Source organism: Pundamilia nyererei, unplaced genomic scaffold (assembly GCF_000239375.1).
Source record: "Pundamilia nyererei isolate P.nyererei 1_Seehausen unplaced genomic scaffold, PunNye1.0 scaffold00024, whole genome shotgun sequence".
Taxonomy (NCBI): Eukaryota; Metazoa; Chordata; class Actinopteri; order Cichliformes; family Cichlidae; genus Pundamilia; species Pundamilia nyererei.
This window is the reverse complement of record NW_005187425.1, coordinates 1,268,211-1,284,208: the sequence shown is the minus strand read 5'-3', so window position 1 is coordinate 1,284,208 and position 15,998 is coordinate 1,268,211. Positions and strand designations below refer to the sequence as shown.

Sequence of the window (15,998 nt, the reverse complement as noted above, 5' to 3'; positions counted from 1 at the left end):
CTTCAGCCAATACCTTTTGATTAGCCTTGTCTCATGCTTTCTTGCTTTGTGGTAGATCTTTGTTCACTGAGATATTTGAATGCTAATCAATAAAATCAAATCTACTTTTACTTACAAAGTAAAAACCTCACTTTAGTTCAACAGTCTTTGCTTCAAAACTAACGTAAAAAAAAAATAGTAAATGATTTCACACTTTGCAAAGTGACCCAGTAGGCCAAATTTGATCCTTTGGTGCACCTTATGTTTGACACCCCTATGGTTATTCAAGTAAGTACAGCTCTGATGAACGGATGATGAGTGGCTGCACCTTTGCTAAGCCCAATAAAATTAATTTAATGGACGTGTTTTTTGAGATGTTTACTGAGATTTTGGATGACTGCAAGTGTGTGAGTTAACAGTTTTCAAAAAATTAATGATTTACCAAAATCTGTATCTGCTCAATACTGTAAGGACATTAATGAAGAACGATAACAACTTGTAATATAGCCCATAACTAAGGGCGTAATTCCCCTGTAATTAAAAGGAATTTCAATGTATTTTATTTTAAATTACAATGTAATTATATTTGCATTCAAATACTTAGAAGAATTTGGTAAGAAATCAGATTTTTACAGGAAATAAAGAATTAATACTGTGAATTTTAAGTATAGCATAAGTAAAGTTGTGTGTAATATCATGGTAAATATTGAGGAAAAACAAAAAAATCTGGTTTATTATTAATATACTTAATGTATACTTAATATAAGTATGTTTGGGGGTGCAGGTCGTATTATGAAGTGACTTAATCTTTTCTCATCTTTATTTGTTTTAGATCTTTATTAAATATTTATTATGTAGATGTGCAAATTGCCTGTTCTTTCATTTCCCCTTTTAGTAGGCATGCAGTAGGGATTTAGAACATTTTATTCTTAAAGTTATAGTTGAACAGTTATTGTGAGGTGATTGTGAAGTTTGATATTTTAAATTTTAATGGTATTTGTTTTTGTGTAAGTTACAAAAAGAATAGTCATGATCACATTTAAATATCACATTATCACAGATTATTATGATAAAAGCACAGTTGTATAATAGAACATCCATCATGCACATTAACATAATGAATATTAAATAAGCACGTAAGAAAGCGAGATTAAAGCACTTCATTATATGGCCTGCGCGAGTACAGTATGTAAGATTTAAGATGGGGAAATGTTGTTTAAAAAAACACAATAAAATTACGCTGTACTTAAACTTACCTATGGTGTACTGAAGATGACTTATGCTGTACTGAAATTCACTTGCCCTATACTTAAAATTACTTACAATGTAATTAATTCTTTGTTTCCCATAAAAACCTGACTTGGTGCTCCCTTATTCTAGTGTACTTACCTTAAAGTATTTGCAGGTAAATATAATTACATTGTAATTTCAAATAAAAAAGTGGAAATGAAGTTTTATTACAGGGGACTTGAGCCCTTAATGATAGGCTTATTATAAGGTGTTACCTAAGAGACTAACAAAAACACTAAAAGAAATAAAAACTAAAATGAAATTTACAAATTTCAGAGAATAAGAACTCGTGTTATTTCCAGCTAAGAAAACCAAATAATACTAACTTGAATTTTAAAAAAAGGGAAAAAATTAAATAAAAATAAAAACTACTTAGACAACATCATGGTATTGCTCTATTTTAAAAATTGTGCTCCAATTTTTCTGCTCTTGTCATACTGTTCTTCTTTATTTAAGCTATTGTCATAGGCTGTGTAATGTCTTGACTACTGTGACACAACAATCACCAAACTTCTGGGATCGATAAAGTCTGTCTCACATCTTATTTCTGATGATATGTTTGGGTTTGTGATTCAGTTATCTCGCAGATAAACCGCCTAAGCACTTAATTCTCGCGATACTTGGCTTATTAGCCGGCACAGACGCACGGGGTGTTGGGATGAGATGATGAGAGAGCTCCACAGGGAAGGAAAACAAGACACAGAACTGAAACCGTTAAAATCGAAAACGGGAGAACGAGACGAGACGGTAGGGAGTGCGCGCGCGTGCGTGTGTGTGAGAATGTGGGTGGGGGGGATGGGGACATAACAGAAATGGGGTTGCCGTTTCCCTGAGTGACGTCACCGGTTTTCCTCACCAGAGTCAAAACAACCGTTGGCTGCGGTAAACGAAAGCTCCGCGGAAATCCGTTTGATGTGTCTGCAAACGATTATTTCTGCATCGGCTCGTAACGTGAACCGACGACGGTTTCTTAGCTTACTTAGCTTGCAGTCCCAGGATAGCTTAGTGTTCCTCACTTAAGAAGCGTGGAAAAAAATAATTAATAACCCGAGCCGTCCTGTCAACAGCAGGTGCAAGGGGGATACCACACACCACCACCTCTACCGCACCTGCGGCTACAGGTAATACTGTTAGCTAGCCACACTGTTGTGACAGTAAACACGGCACGAGCAACGCTAAAGCTAGTAATATAATGCCTCGTGATAACATTAGCGAGGTGTGTTTGACCGCTCACAAGGGAAAACTGAGGCGGGGGATAAAAAGTAGTGTTTTTAAACGTTTATCGTGCGTGCAGTTTTCTGCCTGCGTGTGATATGCGTCAGTTGTTTCAAATCACCGTGACGCAGGTATTGCAGTGGTTGTACCTGTGTGTCTTAATCAATCATATTCATCCTACCTGCTGGATACATCACTGCAGTTTGAGGCAGCATTATATCGGGATGATTTGCATGTACGCGGTATGCAGAGAAACGGCAGACTAGGCCTGGCTCGATTTGCCTACACAAGTTACGGCAAGTAATTAAGAGGGTGTGCCACACTCGTAGATAATCCAGTTGATAATAATGGGAATAGTGCTGGCTGAATTAGTAAACAATATGTGTTGCAAATTTTTACTTTTGGAGCCTGATATTTGGATTATAATCGATTTAGGAGCCCAAGCAGAATAGAAATTAGAGGAAACCTGCTTACCAATTTTTATTGATTCTTATTTTCTTTTTAAGAATTGTATCAGAACAAAATATTATCTTCATGTCAAAGAGATCATTACAAAAATCCCCAAACTGCAATAAGGCTACAGAATCTTCTCTCTCTCTCAAAAAATAAAAAAAAATAAAAAAAATGCTTTGCTACTGGAAAGATGTACAGATAATAAACTGAAAATGAGTTGCTTTTAACCACCTTTAACTTACCCTATGAAAGAAAAGTAGGTGCCCCAGATTTATGTAACATGACAAAGGGTAGGCACTTGTATTATTTACCTAATGTTTGTAACTTCACCCTTTTCTCTTTTTTACTCATTTTTATAATTTTCTTCAAAAGTGCTTTGATTCTTTGCTCATACTGATTCTGCTGGCTCTGAGCTTGCAATAGGTCATATGGGAGGCTGACCATCCGATCACTGGTTTTGAGCTGAGAAGACTGGCAATTGACCGATTTGGTCCCTGGCCGGTCAGTTGGCGCATGTCTAATACAAATGCTTAATTTAAACAACTTAGGTCAATTAATTAGGCCCAAACTGATTATAATTGTTCAATTTAAACAATTTAATGTAATCCTTTGGTTTGTTTCTTTCCATATACTTCTCCTTAATGTAAATAGGGAATATACTTTTCCTTTTCACCAAAATGTCAGTTTACAACCTTAAAGGCTCCCCTGCAATGGTTTTTTTTTTTAATGCAAACTCTCAAGAAGCTTAGAGCAAAACAAAACGCATATCTGATCAAATGCACAGAGATACTGAGTGGCGATAAGGTAACCACCGAGGCATATTCATTACTTTGGTTTTGAACATAATAGCCTCTGTTTAGTATGTGTATTGCAACACTCAACATTAAATATTGACCCACTTTTTAAATGTAGTATATATTTTTTTAATTGTTTGATTTAATAGTTTCTTTACATAAAGTCTGAAAAATGGTTAGTACATGAATTCTAATGAAAAGGAAAAATTAATTTATAGAGCACTTTTCTGCTCTTGCTTGTAGTGTAGATAGAACAAAGTGTTTGTAGTGTAAAGCACTTCAATGACCAATTGAAGTGCTTTACACTACAAGCACTTTGTTCTATCTACTTAAGCACTTTATCTAACTTACATCCCCACCTCCAGCCAATTTGGATTCAGCAATTAACCTAACAAACATATCTTTAGACTTTGGGAGGACAAACATGTGATCTCAGTACAGAAAGACACCATCTGACCAGAGGTTCAAACGAGGGATGTATCAATAATAGTAAAAAATAATAATAATATTTCATTAATGGAAAAATTAAGTCTATACATTTCTATAATAGGCAGAATCCAGCATATGTGAACATTGAGGTTATGCATGCATATAAATAACATACCAATACCATAATCCAGTAATGACATAAAATTTCAAGCAACAAGTCTTGCACATTGCAACGCCCACCCACCCTCAAACCTTTCCATTATAACAAAGCATAGAGCGGGGGCTGGACTGGGTGACACTGAATCCACCTTTAGTTACGATAAAATAGGCCAAGGCTGCTGGGGGCTTCCCATGATGCACTAACATCACTCACTATGTCTTTTTATACCACTCTGCATTTAATCATTAGTTATTATTATCTCTGCATGTCTTTTGTCCTGTCTTCCTCTCATCACCCATAACCAGTTGTGGTAGATGGCTGCCCCTCTCTGAGCCGGCTTCTGCTGGAGGTTTCTTCCTGTTAAAAGGGCATTTTTCTTTCCCAGTGTTTCCAACTGCTTGCTCACAGGGGGTCGTTTGATTGTTTTCTTTGTATTATTGTAGGGTTTTTACCGTACAATTTAAAGTGCCTCAAGGTGACTGTTTTTATTATTTGGTGCTATAAAAATAAAATTGAGTTAAATTGAACTGAACAAGTCTTATTGTTGATTCTAAAGTAGAAACCTAGTTTCAGTTTTAAGTTTTCTCACCAGTTGCTGAAGTGAGGCGTAAACGAGAGAGTCATAAGTACATATATATAGAGAAAGTTTTAGTGCATCAAATGCATCTGTTCAGCACCTTTTGTTGCTAGGCTACACAAGGCTTCTCAAGTTTTTCTCCTTTGCTGTTATTTGCAGAGCTGATATTTTAAGTCCCATCCCTTCTGATTTCAGTTGGTTAGTGAAAGAAGAGAGAAGTGACCTTGACAAGTTCCTAAACCTGAACTGTTTTGAACAAAGAACGCAACAAAAATCAAAAAACACTTGTGTTCCAAGGCCAGTTTTGGGTCTAGGACTTTTAGCACTGTGAACACTCAGCTTGATAGGATTTGTATAGAAAATAAAGCACAGATCTAGACACAAACATTTAATCTCATGTGTTCACTTTCTAGTTAAATTCACTTTCATTTAATAATAACAAATAAATAACAGTTACATTACATTCCACATCTCAGGCTTTTCATACAAAGGAAGAACTTACATTTCAGAAACTGATAACCATCCTCAGCATGTTTGCTTGATGCAAAAGATTAAGCACTTGTACAACAATTGACTAATCATTTTATTTTTAATTTTATTTTCCGTCTCTTCTAATGAAAGCAGCACTTCATACAGAAGCATCAGTGTAGTGTGCTTACCTGTGTTTTGGCAGTGTTCGCCATCGAATGTACCCTCGCATCATTAAATGCTTATGAAGAGAAGAAAATAGACTTCAACCCTAAGTAGCCTGTGAAGGCAGCTTCATTGATTAAAATAGAAGCGAATTTCTCATATCAGATCCGGATTAAACAGACCATCTAAGGGGAGGGGGACAACAACACCTAAAGCACTTTCTGTGTTAACAGAGTGTAACACTTGAGGTCCTGCCAAAGGCTGGCTTTCATTTAGGAATTTAGATTGTGGATTTGCTGCTGTGGATGTCAGCCAGAGTTTTCATGAGGCCAGTGTTGTGGGTGAGGAAGGGTGATGAAAGGTGAATTGAGGTGAGGTGTGTTGTCCTGACCTGAGTTTGATGGGAATGTTCTACCTTTTAGAGCTGATTACATATAGAATTAGCTAAAGAATAGTGATAGCTTGCGACGTCAGTGTATATCTCCTTTTGTAGATGACTTGTTCTGTAGAGCTACATCAGTAATGGTGCATATTTTAGTCTTATATATTTGTATATCGTGTACTGGTGCTTTGCTTAGAGTACAGTAGACTCTCTTCCACTTAGGCTTCAGTTTCTATCGTAGTAGTGCAAAAAAATCTACTTGCAGACATTCTTCCTTATTACTGTTTAAATTTATATCAATTAGTGATATAACTTTTTCTGTCTTAATACCTTAGGTATCTGTTGATATTGAGTACAGATTAACACCAGAGTTAAATTAATAAACTATATTCCTTACTGTGGGTAAGAGACTGGGAATCAGTTCAACATGCTTGACTTACACAGTCTCATTTGATATCATCTTCCAGTCAGCTGAACAGAGAGACCAGTGCTGTTTGGCTAGCTTATATGAATTTTTATGTTTTTATGTTTTTGTTATGAGTTATGGATCGGTGAACTTTCTTTCCAACTATACTGAAGTAAACCAGTCCTTATTACACACACTTGAAGAGTAGTATGTATACCTCAACTCACAATTATTTATTTTGGTCTTAGTCTTTACAGTATTTTCACAATCAGAAGAGATAAGTGGTGAAACAACAGCTCGGATGCCAGCTAGTAATTCAGCAATGAACGAATTTGCCTGTGCAGAGACTAGCTGCACAGACCCATGAATTGGGATGTGTGTTGCCAGGTTTTGCTGCCAGATGGTTGAAGTTCTATGTAGTGTGTGGTTGTGTGTATGAAGACTGTGTTTCATAGACAGTCTGGCAACTTGGGCAACATAAGAGGAACACAAAACTTGCTGATTTTTTTTTAGTAGAAAGTTTGCGGGTCATGCCAAATACAGAAGTTTGCCAGGAGAGTCTTGAAATATTAGAGAACCTGGGGAAAAAACCTGTTTGCAGGTATGCTTGTTAGTATGTTACAAGAAAGATATTTAGCTTTCTTTCCTTGAACAGTGGTTGGAAAATGCTGGTGTCTGAAATGTGATCTGTTTTTTTGTTTTTTTTTAAATAAAATACAACAAAGATTAAATTGTTTAAGGCAGACCTGTGGATTTGGATTTGGGTCTGTTTCTTACCTTTGCAATATTAAGAGACATGAGTGGGGATTTGAGCAGTGTAGATAGCTTAACTTGTGTAAGAACTGGCATTGCTTGTATTAGTGTTCGTCAAGCTGAAAGTGTTCCAGTTCAAAGTTAAAGCAGATGGAGCTTATAAAGTGTTGAAATTATTCCACTTTCATCACAATTTCAGAGTAAATTATGGGGGAATTCATCAAGTATTCTGTAGTTCTCAGTTGTAACAAAGACTGTTAAAAGAGAAACACAGAGCTCTCAAGCAACCCTCAATGTCCCTGGAAGAAGTATAATTCTGGGGACAAAAAACAATTTAAAGCTTTATTCTGGGGTGGAACTTACTGGTGATTATAGAGATGCAATTTATATGTCCCCGTAAATGAACTGACAATAAACTTAATTCAGATAATGCTTTATATCAATTGCCCAAATATGTGCTGAGAGGTGTTGTATAGTTACAACACCTTGTAAGTATAGTTCTTCTAGTTACATTGAGTTCAAAATCCCATACTGTGCTCTATGTACTCAATATCATGGTTCAACAAACTTAAGAGTGAATCTCAGTTGTTTTTATCCTTTTGGATGCACTTCTAAGCTTGTCTTAGTTAAGTCACTCTTTCAGAAATGCATTTCCATGGTAACACTACTTAAATTATGGATAGACAAATTAAAAATGGAAAAATTGTATATTTGCTTTAAATCCCAGTTTACTCGTCCATCAATATCACTACATTGCATTGTGGGGTATACATGCCAATGTAGTGTCTTGTGCTTGCAAACTATAATATTCCCTTCGTATTGAGATTGCTCATATACTGAAAAAATATTTTAAATTTATATATTAAATTTTTTTACTAAGTAGTAAGTTTGTTTATTATTTTGAACGCACATTGTTTTCTATAGGTGTGGCAACTGATGCTCTTGGATACACTATCTCAAAATTATAGTGAGAACATCACTTCTGCAAAACAAAGTAAATAATAAAAACAGGGTTCTGCTGTTATGTAACACATATTCGTTGAATGCTGCCACTCGCTATGTGTCTGCCTCCACTGAGTCTTTTTCTCTTTTCTTAAAGTTTCTTTTCCTTATTTGTATTTTTTTGTCTTTGTTGTTGCCTCTGAAATGAAAGGGCATGAAATAAATGTTGTCTGGCAGGTGCTTCCCCTGGCATGGTTGGTTCATCATTGCAGTACATGTCACCATAGCAACAGCCACCCTAGTGACAAGGGGTTGCCACTGTCTGGACATTCCTCTCCTCTCCTCACTTCAACTCTCCTCAACTCAACTCAGTCCAGGCTATGCTTCACAGATTAAGGTTGAAGCTAACCAAAGCTTTATTGAATAACAAGCTTAATCCAAAATTGTATAGTGTCTATAAAAAGAATGTTATCCCCTTGGATGTAATTACTAGGGCTGAAAGTCATTTATTTTTCTCTTCTAAAGTAGTGCCATTATGATAGTCTTTATGCCTCAGTTTCACAAATATCAACTGGATTTCAAGAACGAGGTCTCTTTCTGTTGAACAAAAGGACACAAAAGGAACCATCTGAATAAGTAATATTGTAAATTAAATGTTTGATTTTTGTCTTCTGTAACACAAGCACCTTATCTTATGGTGTGAATTTGATTGATTTTAATTTTTAGACATTTGAGAAATAGACATTTAAGAACTAGAAAAAAGTATGATGAATAAAATCCAAACATTAAAACTACAGCAAGAGATGTTCCCATAGGGTTAATATATTTGCCAACAAAATTAATAGGTTAGATGTGCTGGGGTAAAAAATTGACTATTTAACTAGTCTAAAAATAAGAGAGCACACACACTTTATGTGCATTTAAGTTGTTTGAAAACAAAAATGTATTTCTTTATAATCAGATGATCAAATCTTATTTCTAAGTTTGCTGAAATATGTGGCAATTCGACACTAAAGTGGCCGATGTTTACTGTGTTAGCGTAAGCACCCTTCTTTCTTACAGGTTAGCATCCGTGCACCTTTGCAGAACACGGTTGAGTGGTCTTTGCCATTTTGCTCTGGCACAGCCTCTTACTGATTTAGATCAAAGTAGTGCAGAACCATGATGTGATATTTACAACTTCAGGGCAGGACAGTAGCCATCGTAGGTGGCTGCCTAAAATCTTAAAACCAACAGTTGGCTGGTGATGTACCTGTATAAAATGTGAATATGCTGACTAGAAACTCCAGTTTAATTGTATAGTTGATTAGTTGATTGATTAGTTGCTCACATACCTAATTACATTGTATTTGGATGGTAAAATATTAAACATCCTCAAATCCAAGGTCATTTTCAGGTATTATCAAAGGTGCAAAAATGTACATTATTGATTGTTTTCAATAATTAAACAAAATAACGGCATAAAACAGGTGCTATAATTTCTTAAATCCAAAGTGTTGAACAAAAAGTTATCATTTTGACATTTGAGACATATGACATGTTTGAAATGTGAAAGTAGATATCCTCCTGTTGATTAAATGAATCTCTGAGCTTTGATTACCAACAAACCTGAATGTGATGAACTAGTCTGCATTTGTTCATTTGCTCGCTGACTAGTCACGACTCTGCTGCTTCAAAATGTATTAAAAAAAAGAAAGAAAAGAAAAATCCCTGTGTCACCTACTAGGGTGTGTGCGCATCTGTGGGTCTATTCCAGCATTCGCTCTGACGCTGCAGACCCCACAAGTGTCTGCAGCATTGCAGACAGTAGCTGATCTGAATACTGATTTCCAGCTAGATAGCATTGACTACTAGCCTAGCTCCCGTGGTGCTGATCTTCATTCAAGCTGAGCAGCGTAGTGTCGTTGCGGGGTTTTGTAATACAGTGTAGTAGGGTGCATCTGAGGTGAACGCAGCAGCTATGCAGAGAGACAAAGAGAGGGGAGGGAGAGCAGGAGTGAGACGACAGAGAGGTGCAGAGATTTGCAGAGAGAAAGGGAGCGTGAGAGCATCCCTAACTGCCGTTGTTGCTATTTATAACCAAGCCCTACTCCACAGTCCTGAGAAGCTCTCTCACCTCCCACATACGTTCAAATCAGCCCACACATACCCACACACACACACACACACATTGAAAAAAATTATTTGATATACAGAAATACATTGAAGGCAGAGCGCTAGATTGGCTTATGTATGGTGCACAACCTGCTAACCAGGACAGACATATCTGTGAATGAATGAGTTCTTTAGCTCTGGGATTTTGGTTTGGCAGTCAGTGTCAGGTTTTTTTTTTTTGGCTTCATTGACAGTTCTGTAATAATTCATCTTGTTTATCAGAGAGAGTGTTGCGTGGATAAAAAGAGGAACTGGGTGTATGATTGGGTGGAGAGAGAAGGAGAGGAAGCAGCCCTCCCAATAACTAGTTGTTTGTCTTGTCAGAAAAGGACTTATGAGAGGAAGAGGGGACCAGCAAGAGAGGAAGAAAAATAAACCCATCTCTACTTTTTTCTGTATTATTATTTTTCTCTCCTTTCACTTCCTTACAGGCTGAGTCACTGCTGGTGAGGAGGAAGGTCTGGAGAGGGAACGAGAGAGGAGGAGGTGGAGGAGGAGGGGGAGAAGAAGAAGAAGGAGAAGAAGTAGGGAGGGAGCTGAGGAGATAAGCCACAACAGGAAGCAAGTAGACACACACGTACAATATACATACACACTGCGTGTTTGTGTGTGTGTGTCTAAGAGAGAGGCTGCGCGAACGAGAGGGTGAACGGGAAAGGAAGGGAGGGAGAGTGACGCGGAGGCTGGGAGAGCCGGCCCCCCTCCTCTCCTCTCCTCCTCCTCTCCCTCTCTTTCTCTCCTCCTCTCCTCCCCTCCTCCCTCTCTCTCTCTCAGTGGAGCAGGCGTGCAGCGGCATCAGACTCGGCGTGAAGGAACCATGAGCGATGTCACCATCGTTAGAGAGGGATGGCTCCAGAAACGGGGTAAGTACATCCAGTACCTCTCTTCTTCTTCTACACCCCTCCCCTGTGCTTCTGCCTCCTCTCTTCTTCTTTTCCTCTGCCTCTTGTCTAGACTGAGGGCCTGGCTGTGCCTTTCCACATGTGCTGGTGGGAGGATGTGAGTGTTGCGATTGTGTGTGTGTGTCTGTGTATGAGTGATAACATGGATGTCTGATTATGTAGTATGAGACTGTACATGAGTGTGTGTGTCTTTGTATATTATAAGCTTGCCTGGCTGTGTTTGCTAAGCCACTATATGCCCCTCTCAAGTTGTGACTGAAAGGACTGTGCATGGGTATGTGCTTAAATTTGTATGCACAAGTGTATATATGTGTGGACTTAACAACATCTACTGGGCTAGTGTGTAGTGTTCTTTTTCTGTTTTGTTTTTTGTTGTTGTTGTTTTTTTATGCCAGTGTCTCTGCTTGTCTGAAATCCAGTTAGTTCTGTCTCTCTGCGGTGTTATTGAAAACAGAAGTTTTAAGTTCATAGCGTGGTGTCATTGGGAGTCATATGATGTGGGGTTGAGGGGATAGTTGGGGTGGAGTCAGGGTGTGTGTGTGTGTGTGTGGTGGGGGGGTTCACTGACAGCACATCCTGTTTATAGCAAAATGAATGAGAAATGGGAAAATTTTGCAATAGCTGAAGAACATGTGGCAAAAAATAGTACTTCCCTGTCCTCAAACATTCACAGCTTATGCTCACTCAGTGGTAGTCACAACACAAAAGAAGGCATTTGTAGCAAGGCCAGACTGGACAGAATTGGCCAAGAAAGTGCTATAGAGTAGCTCTGTGATGAATGCATCACTGACTGGTAGACACTTCAGGACTTTTTTTTTGTTTTTCTCCTAAACCACAATTTCATGGGGTCGTGTGTCTGCCTGAGGGATACGACTAAGTGTATGTGAATGTCTTTTAGAAGGAGTGCTTCAGGGGTAGAACAAGGGGATTTCCAATCTTTTAGGCCAATGAGCAGCATCCTCTTGACTGTGATGCTGTTTTAGGAATGTGTAACAGAAACTCTTGAACAGGAAGTGACATGGGTACATAACAGACAGCAGGTTTCTGGGTATTGTAGGCTCAGCCTACAGCACAGCAGGAGTATATGCTGCTCCTACTACATGGACTGGATTATCGCTCTCTCACTGTGTCAGACACTCAAAAACAATCTGTATTACGGTAGTAAAAAAGAGGGGCAAATCGTTGTCAATATACGCCAACATGCCAGTATGATTCTCAGACAGTCGTCTGTGCATATTAAGAGGAACACATCGCCCCCAGTCACGACGCAGCAATACTAGTGCTTGCAGTGAGAGGGAGAGAGAGATAGAGGTTAGGGAGGAAAGAAGGGGTGTTTGTTTGTGTCAGGAATATGAATGTTTGTCTGCATCATATGCTAAATCTTTCTCTGTGTTTGTGTGTGGAGTGAAGCAAGGTCAGGGTGCTGACTCACTGTCCAGGTCGTGATACAGCAGACACTGCAGTCTTAGTCATTAAACAGCTTTATGCTGAAATAAAATGGCAAGATAGGCCAATGCAGAAAGTTAAACTTCCACATACACAAAACTTTGTGCTAATATGATTGCATTCAGTTGTGCTCTCACTGTCTGGAAGAGCCTGTACTTTGTAACTCTTCTAACGTCTTTTTGTTTTGAACTGAGTGACAGTGACAATAGACACAGAGACTAAAACACTGAACCTCTGGAGTTTTAGAATCTCTCTGTATAAAGGAATGAGGCTCTTAAGTGCCTTTGAAAACCTCTAGTTAAAAAAATTGTAAAAACAGTTTTCCTGTTTTTGTTCTAGTCAGTATGAGAGCAATACCTAAATAACTGCTGGGTTTGTGTATAGTTTCTGCTTAGATGAGTACTGATGTGTTTGTCTTCCTGTTACTAATTCAGTCTTGTTTGTGTATTCCATAATTCAGGTTGTATTTTTGGTAATCTTGTAATTGATCATTTTAGTTTAATTTTATTCTCTCAGTTCAGGTCTACAGCAGCTGTTAAGTATGTAGTTCCAATATGGTAAAATCTTGCTATCAAAAACAACTTGATGTTAATTAGTTGGAAAAACTCTGCTTGCGTACAGAAATTTTCTTTTAATAATAAGCAGGTTGGTTGAATATTTTGGTTGTTGTTTTATTTGGTCTGATTGCTGATAGCTCAGGCTTGGTTCAGATATAAAAGAGCTTTATAAAGACTGTTGTTTGTACGTTTGCTGATGATATAACTGTTCTAAAGTTGTAGATATGTATGTCCATTGGATAAATAAAACGGACAGTTTTGTCTTCTTTTAATTTAACCAGATTAGCTAAAAGATAACTATGATAAGAAATGTCTGATTTTTATTTATTGTTTTATGCTACTCTTTCCTCTGCTTATAAATTAGAAATGATTGATTAGGAGAAAGCATTTACCCTTCAAAATATCAGTGACGGTCATGACTTCTTGCTCATGGACTTCGAAGGGACTATGTGTACCTGTGAGTTTATTTGACAAGTTGGTGTCTGTATACACTTATTTCTGTAGCTTATATCTGTATATGTATGCCCAACTGCACCAACCTCAGTCAACCTTTTTAACCTGTACTGTAACTATATCAGAGCTTCAGGATGCATCCTTACTTTCCGTATTGCCTTTCTACTTCAAACAATGAGACCAATTTGAAATACAAAGTGTTTCATAAACACTGAGTAAAAGATCCATAAGACATGAAAGAAATGCACAAGAGATCGCATAAAATAAAGCGTAATGAAATGTAAATGTAATAAAAGCATAAAGTTACGCAAAGTTAAGATGAATTATCTTTGTAATCTTGCAACCCAGAGATAAGCATCAAGAGCTTTACCTCTACAAAAACAGAGTGCACCATGTCCTTAGATGACCGAGCCTTTGAATGCTTACTCGCTCACTACCACAATGATGATTTCCTTCCTCCTTTCATTGAATCAGAGTGGGGAGTGCATTTGGCTGCATTATGTCTTTATCAATGGAAGTAAAAAAACAGTGGATTAATGCCGTAAGCTGCCACACAATGCGTCATAAAAGGAACAGATGGAGAAGTAAACCAAAATCATTATGGAATTAAAACAACTATAAATTTTAAAAATATTTAAATAAATTATTAATTTCTGAAAATAGGTGCAAGTGTAACCTTGGAAGGACACTGTATTGTGTTGATTATCTGTGGGTAACAATCAACATTTAAATGCCTAACAGAGCTGTTTTAGTTTAGCTTTAATATCTAAATCTTGAAGTATACCTGTCTTCTTTTCTGCTAAAGCTGGGACTTTACTTTCTGACAACCTATATGAGGCCACAGAGGTCACACAGTAGTTGTGGATAATGTTACCTCCATCAGCATCAACCCACACAGCAGTCAGCACAACAGATGGCTAGGAGGGAGGAGAAACACTGGAGGAGAGAGGACAGGGTGAAAAGCATTGTCTTTTCTTTGACACTTTGTCCCATGTGAAGTGCTCTTCTGTAAAGCTAATAATCTCAAAACTATATCAAAGTAGAGTTAGGCTTCTTGCAGACTTGTTTGATCATTATTTATCTCCCAAGAGATAGAGGAGAGATACAGTTTTTTTTTTCAAACAACTTAGATTTATTTTTACATGAAACTTAAAGAATATAGATGCATTTAGAAAAAAATGTTTAAAGAAAATGCTATGAAAACTTACTGTTGAAGTCAGAAGGGACACACAATATACTGCAAATATATGCTGCAGTTTTTCCAAACAATATGTTTCCTTCTTTAAATTTCACTCAGCTTCATTTAAAAGTATAAATCTTGTATTTCTGCTAGGAATTAAAAATATAAAAAGGGCATCAGGCTAGTTCAGTTCAAATACCTCTTTGCATATCACTTCTATTCCCATAAGCTGTAAGAAACTAGAAATTATACTACAAATACACATCCATGTTTTCTCGAATGCAGTCATCTTAATAATATATGAATCATCACCACAGGAAGGAACACTTCTCTTTGTTCTTCCTCTCTGAGTTCAATAATTTTGTAGTGGAAATTATTGATTTCTTTGACTGCATAATGGAGGGAAAAATCAAGAGGTCAAACGAGGCTACAGGCTCGGACATATGGTCTCGATTGTGTATTGGTTATGATATTATATTATAAAAGGAATTAAATTACCTTGCAGCAATTAAATTACATTGCAGCATCCTACACATTCACAAAAATGTTTGTTCTTCATAACTTCATTTGTATCTTTAGCTCTGCTCATGCTGCTCACGTTGCCTGTATCTTTCCATCGTTTGTTTGGAAATGACATAATACGGAACCCAGGAAGTAGCTGCATTAGATATTCAATGTGTCTCTTTATGAAAATCCATTTATCTGTCCCCAGTGAAGTGGCTTTCCTCAAAGCTACTGATCTCTAAACTATGTCAAAGTGGAGTGTGTCTTGTTACAGACGTGCTATGAAGTGGTCAGGATCAATAATTCTTTGTTGATAGAATCAAGGGGATGTTGTACATACTCGTCCTTGTGCAGTTTCACATTAGGCTTTTCACGCAACCTGTCTGCATCTCACCACTCTCTTATGAGACACTGAGCTGCAATAAGGAACAGCACACCTGTCCTTTCTGCACTCTTTCCTCTTGTACAGTCTCTTAAAATTAATCCCTCTGGGAACTGTACGTGCTATACTGTATACATTGGGCCGCTGTGGGGTTCATTGGGTGCAGTGCAGTGAGGCAGCCATCTTGGCTCAGTGAGTTCAGTGAGTTCAGTGATGCTGGAGGGAGGCTGGCTGGATCAGGTGGCAGTGCCAGATCTCTGATATCAATCACCAGCCGCTGCTGCCTCTGCTACTGTCTGCTGTGTTGCCTTTCTCTCTTCTCTTCTCTTCTCTTCTCTTCTCTTCTCTTCTCTTCTCTTCTCTTCTCTTCTCTTCTCTTCTCTTCTCTTCTCTTCTCTTCTCTTCTC

At 37.7% G+C, this 15,998-nt stretch overlaps 1 protein-coding gene across 3 annotated transcripts in view; it reads left to right on the top strand.

The window, feature by feature from the left end:
• The first annotated feature begins 1,906 nt into the window (after window positions 1–1,906).
• akt3a (v-akt murine thymoma viral oncogene homolog 3a) overlaps window positions 1,907–15,998 on the top strand; it is a 54,699-nt gene continuing 40,607 nt past the window's right edge. For 2 of the 3 annotated variants that reach the window (XR_001290306.1, XM_005727337.2), the window contains exons 1-2: window positions 2,041–2,390; window positions 10,599–11,030. Coding sequence is in view for 2 of the 3 variants with exons in the window: in XM_005727337.2 (XP_005727394.1) it covers window positions 10,985–11,030 (46 nt within the window). In the remaining variant the exon portion in view is untranslated. Of the gene's footprint in view, window positions 2,017–2,040; window positions 2,391–10,598; window positions 11,031–15,998 lie in introns of those variants that run through there. The other variant, XM_005727338.2, reaches the window with a different exon arrangement.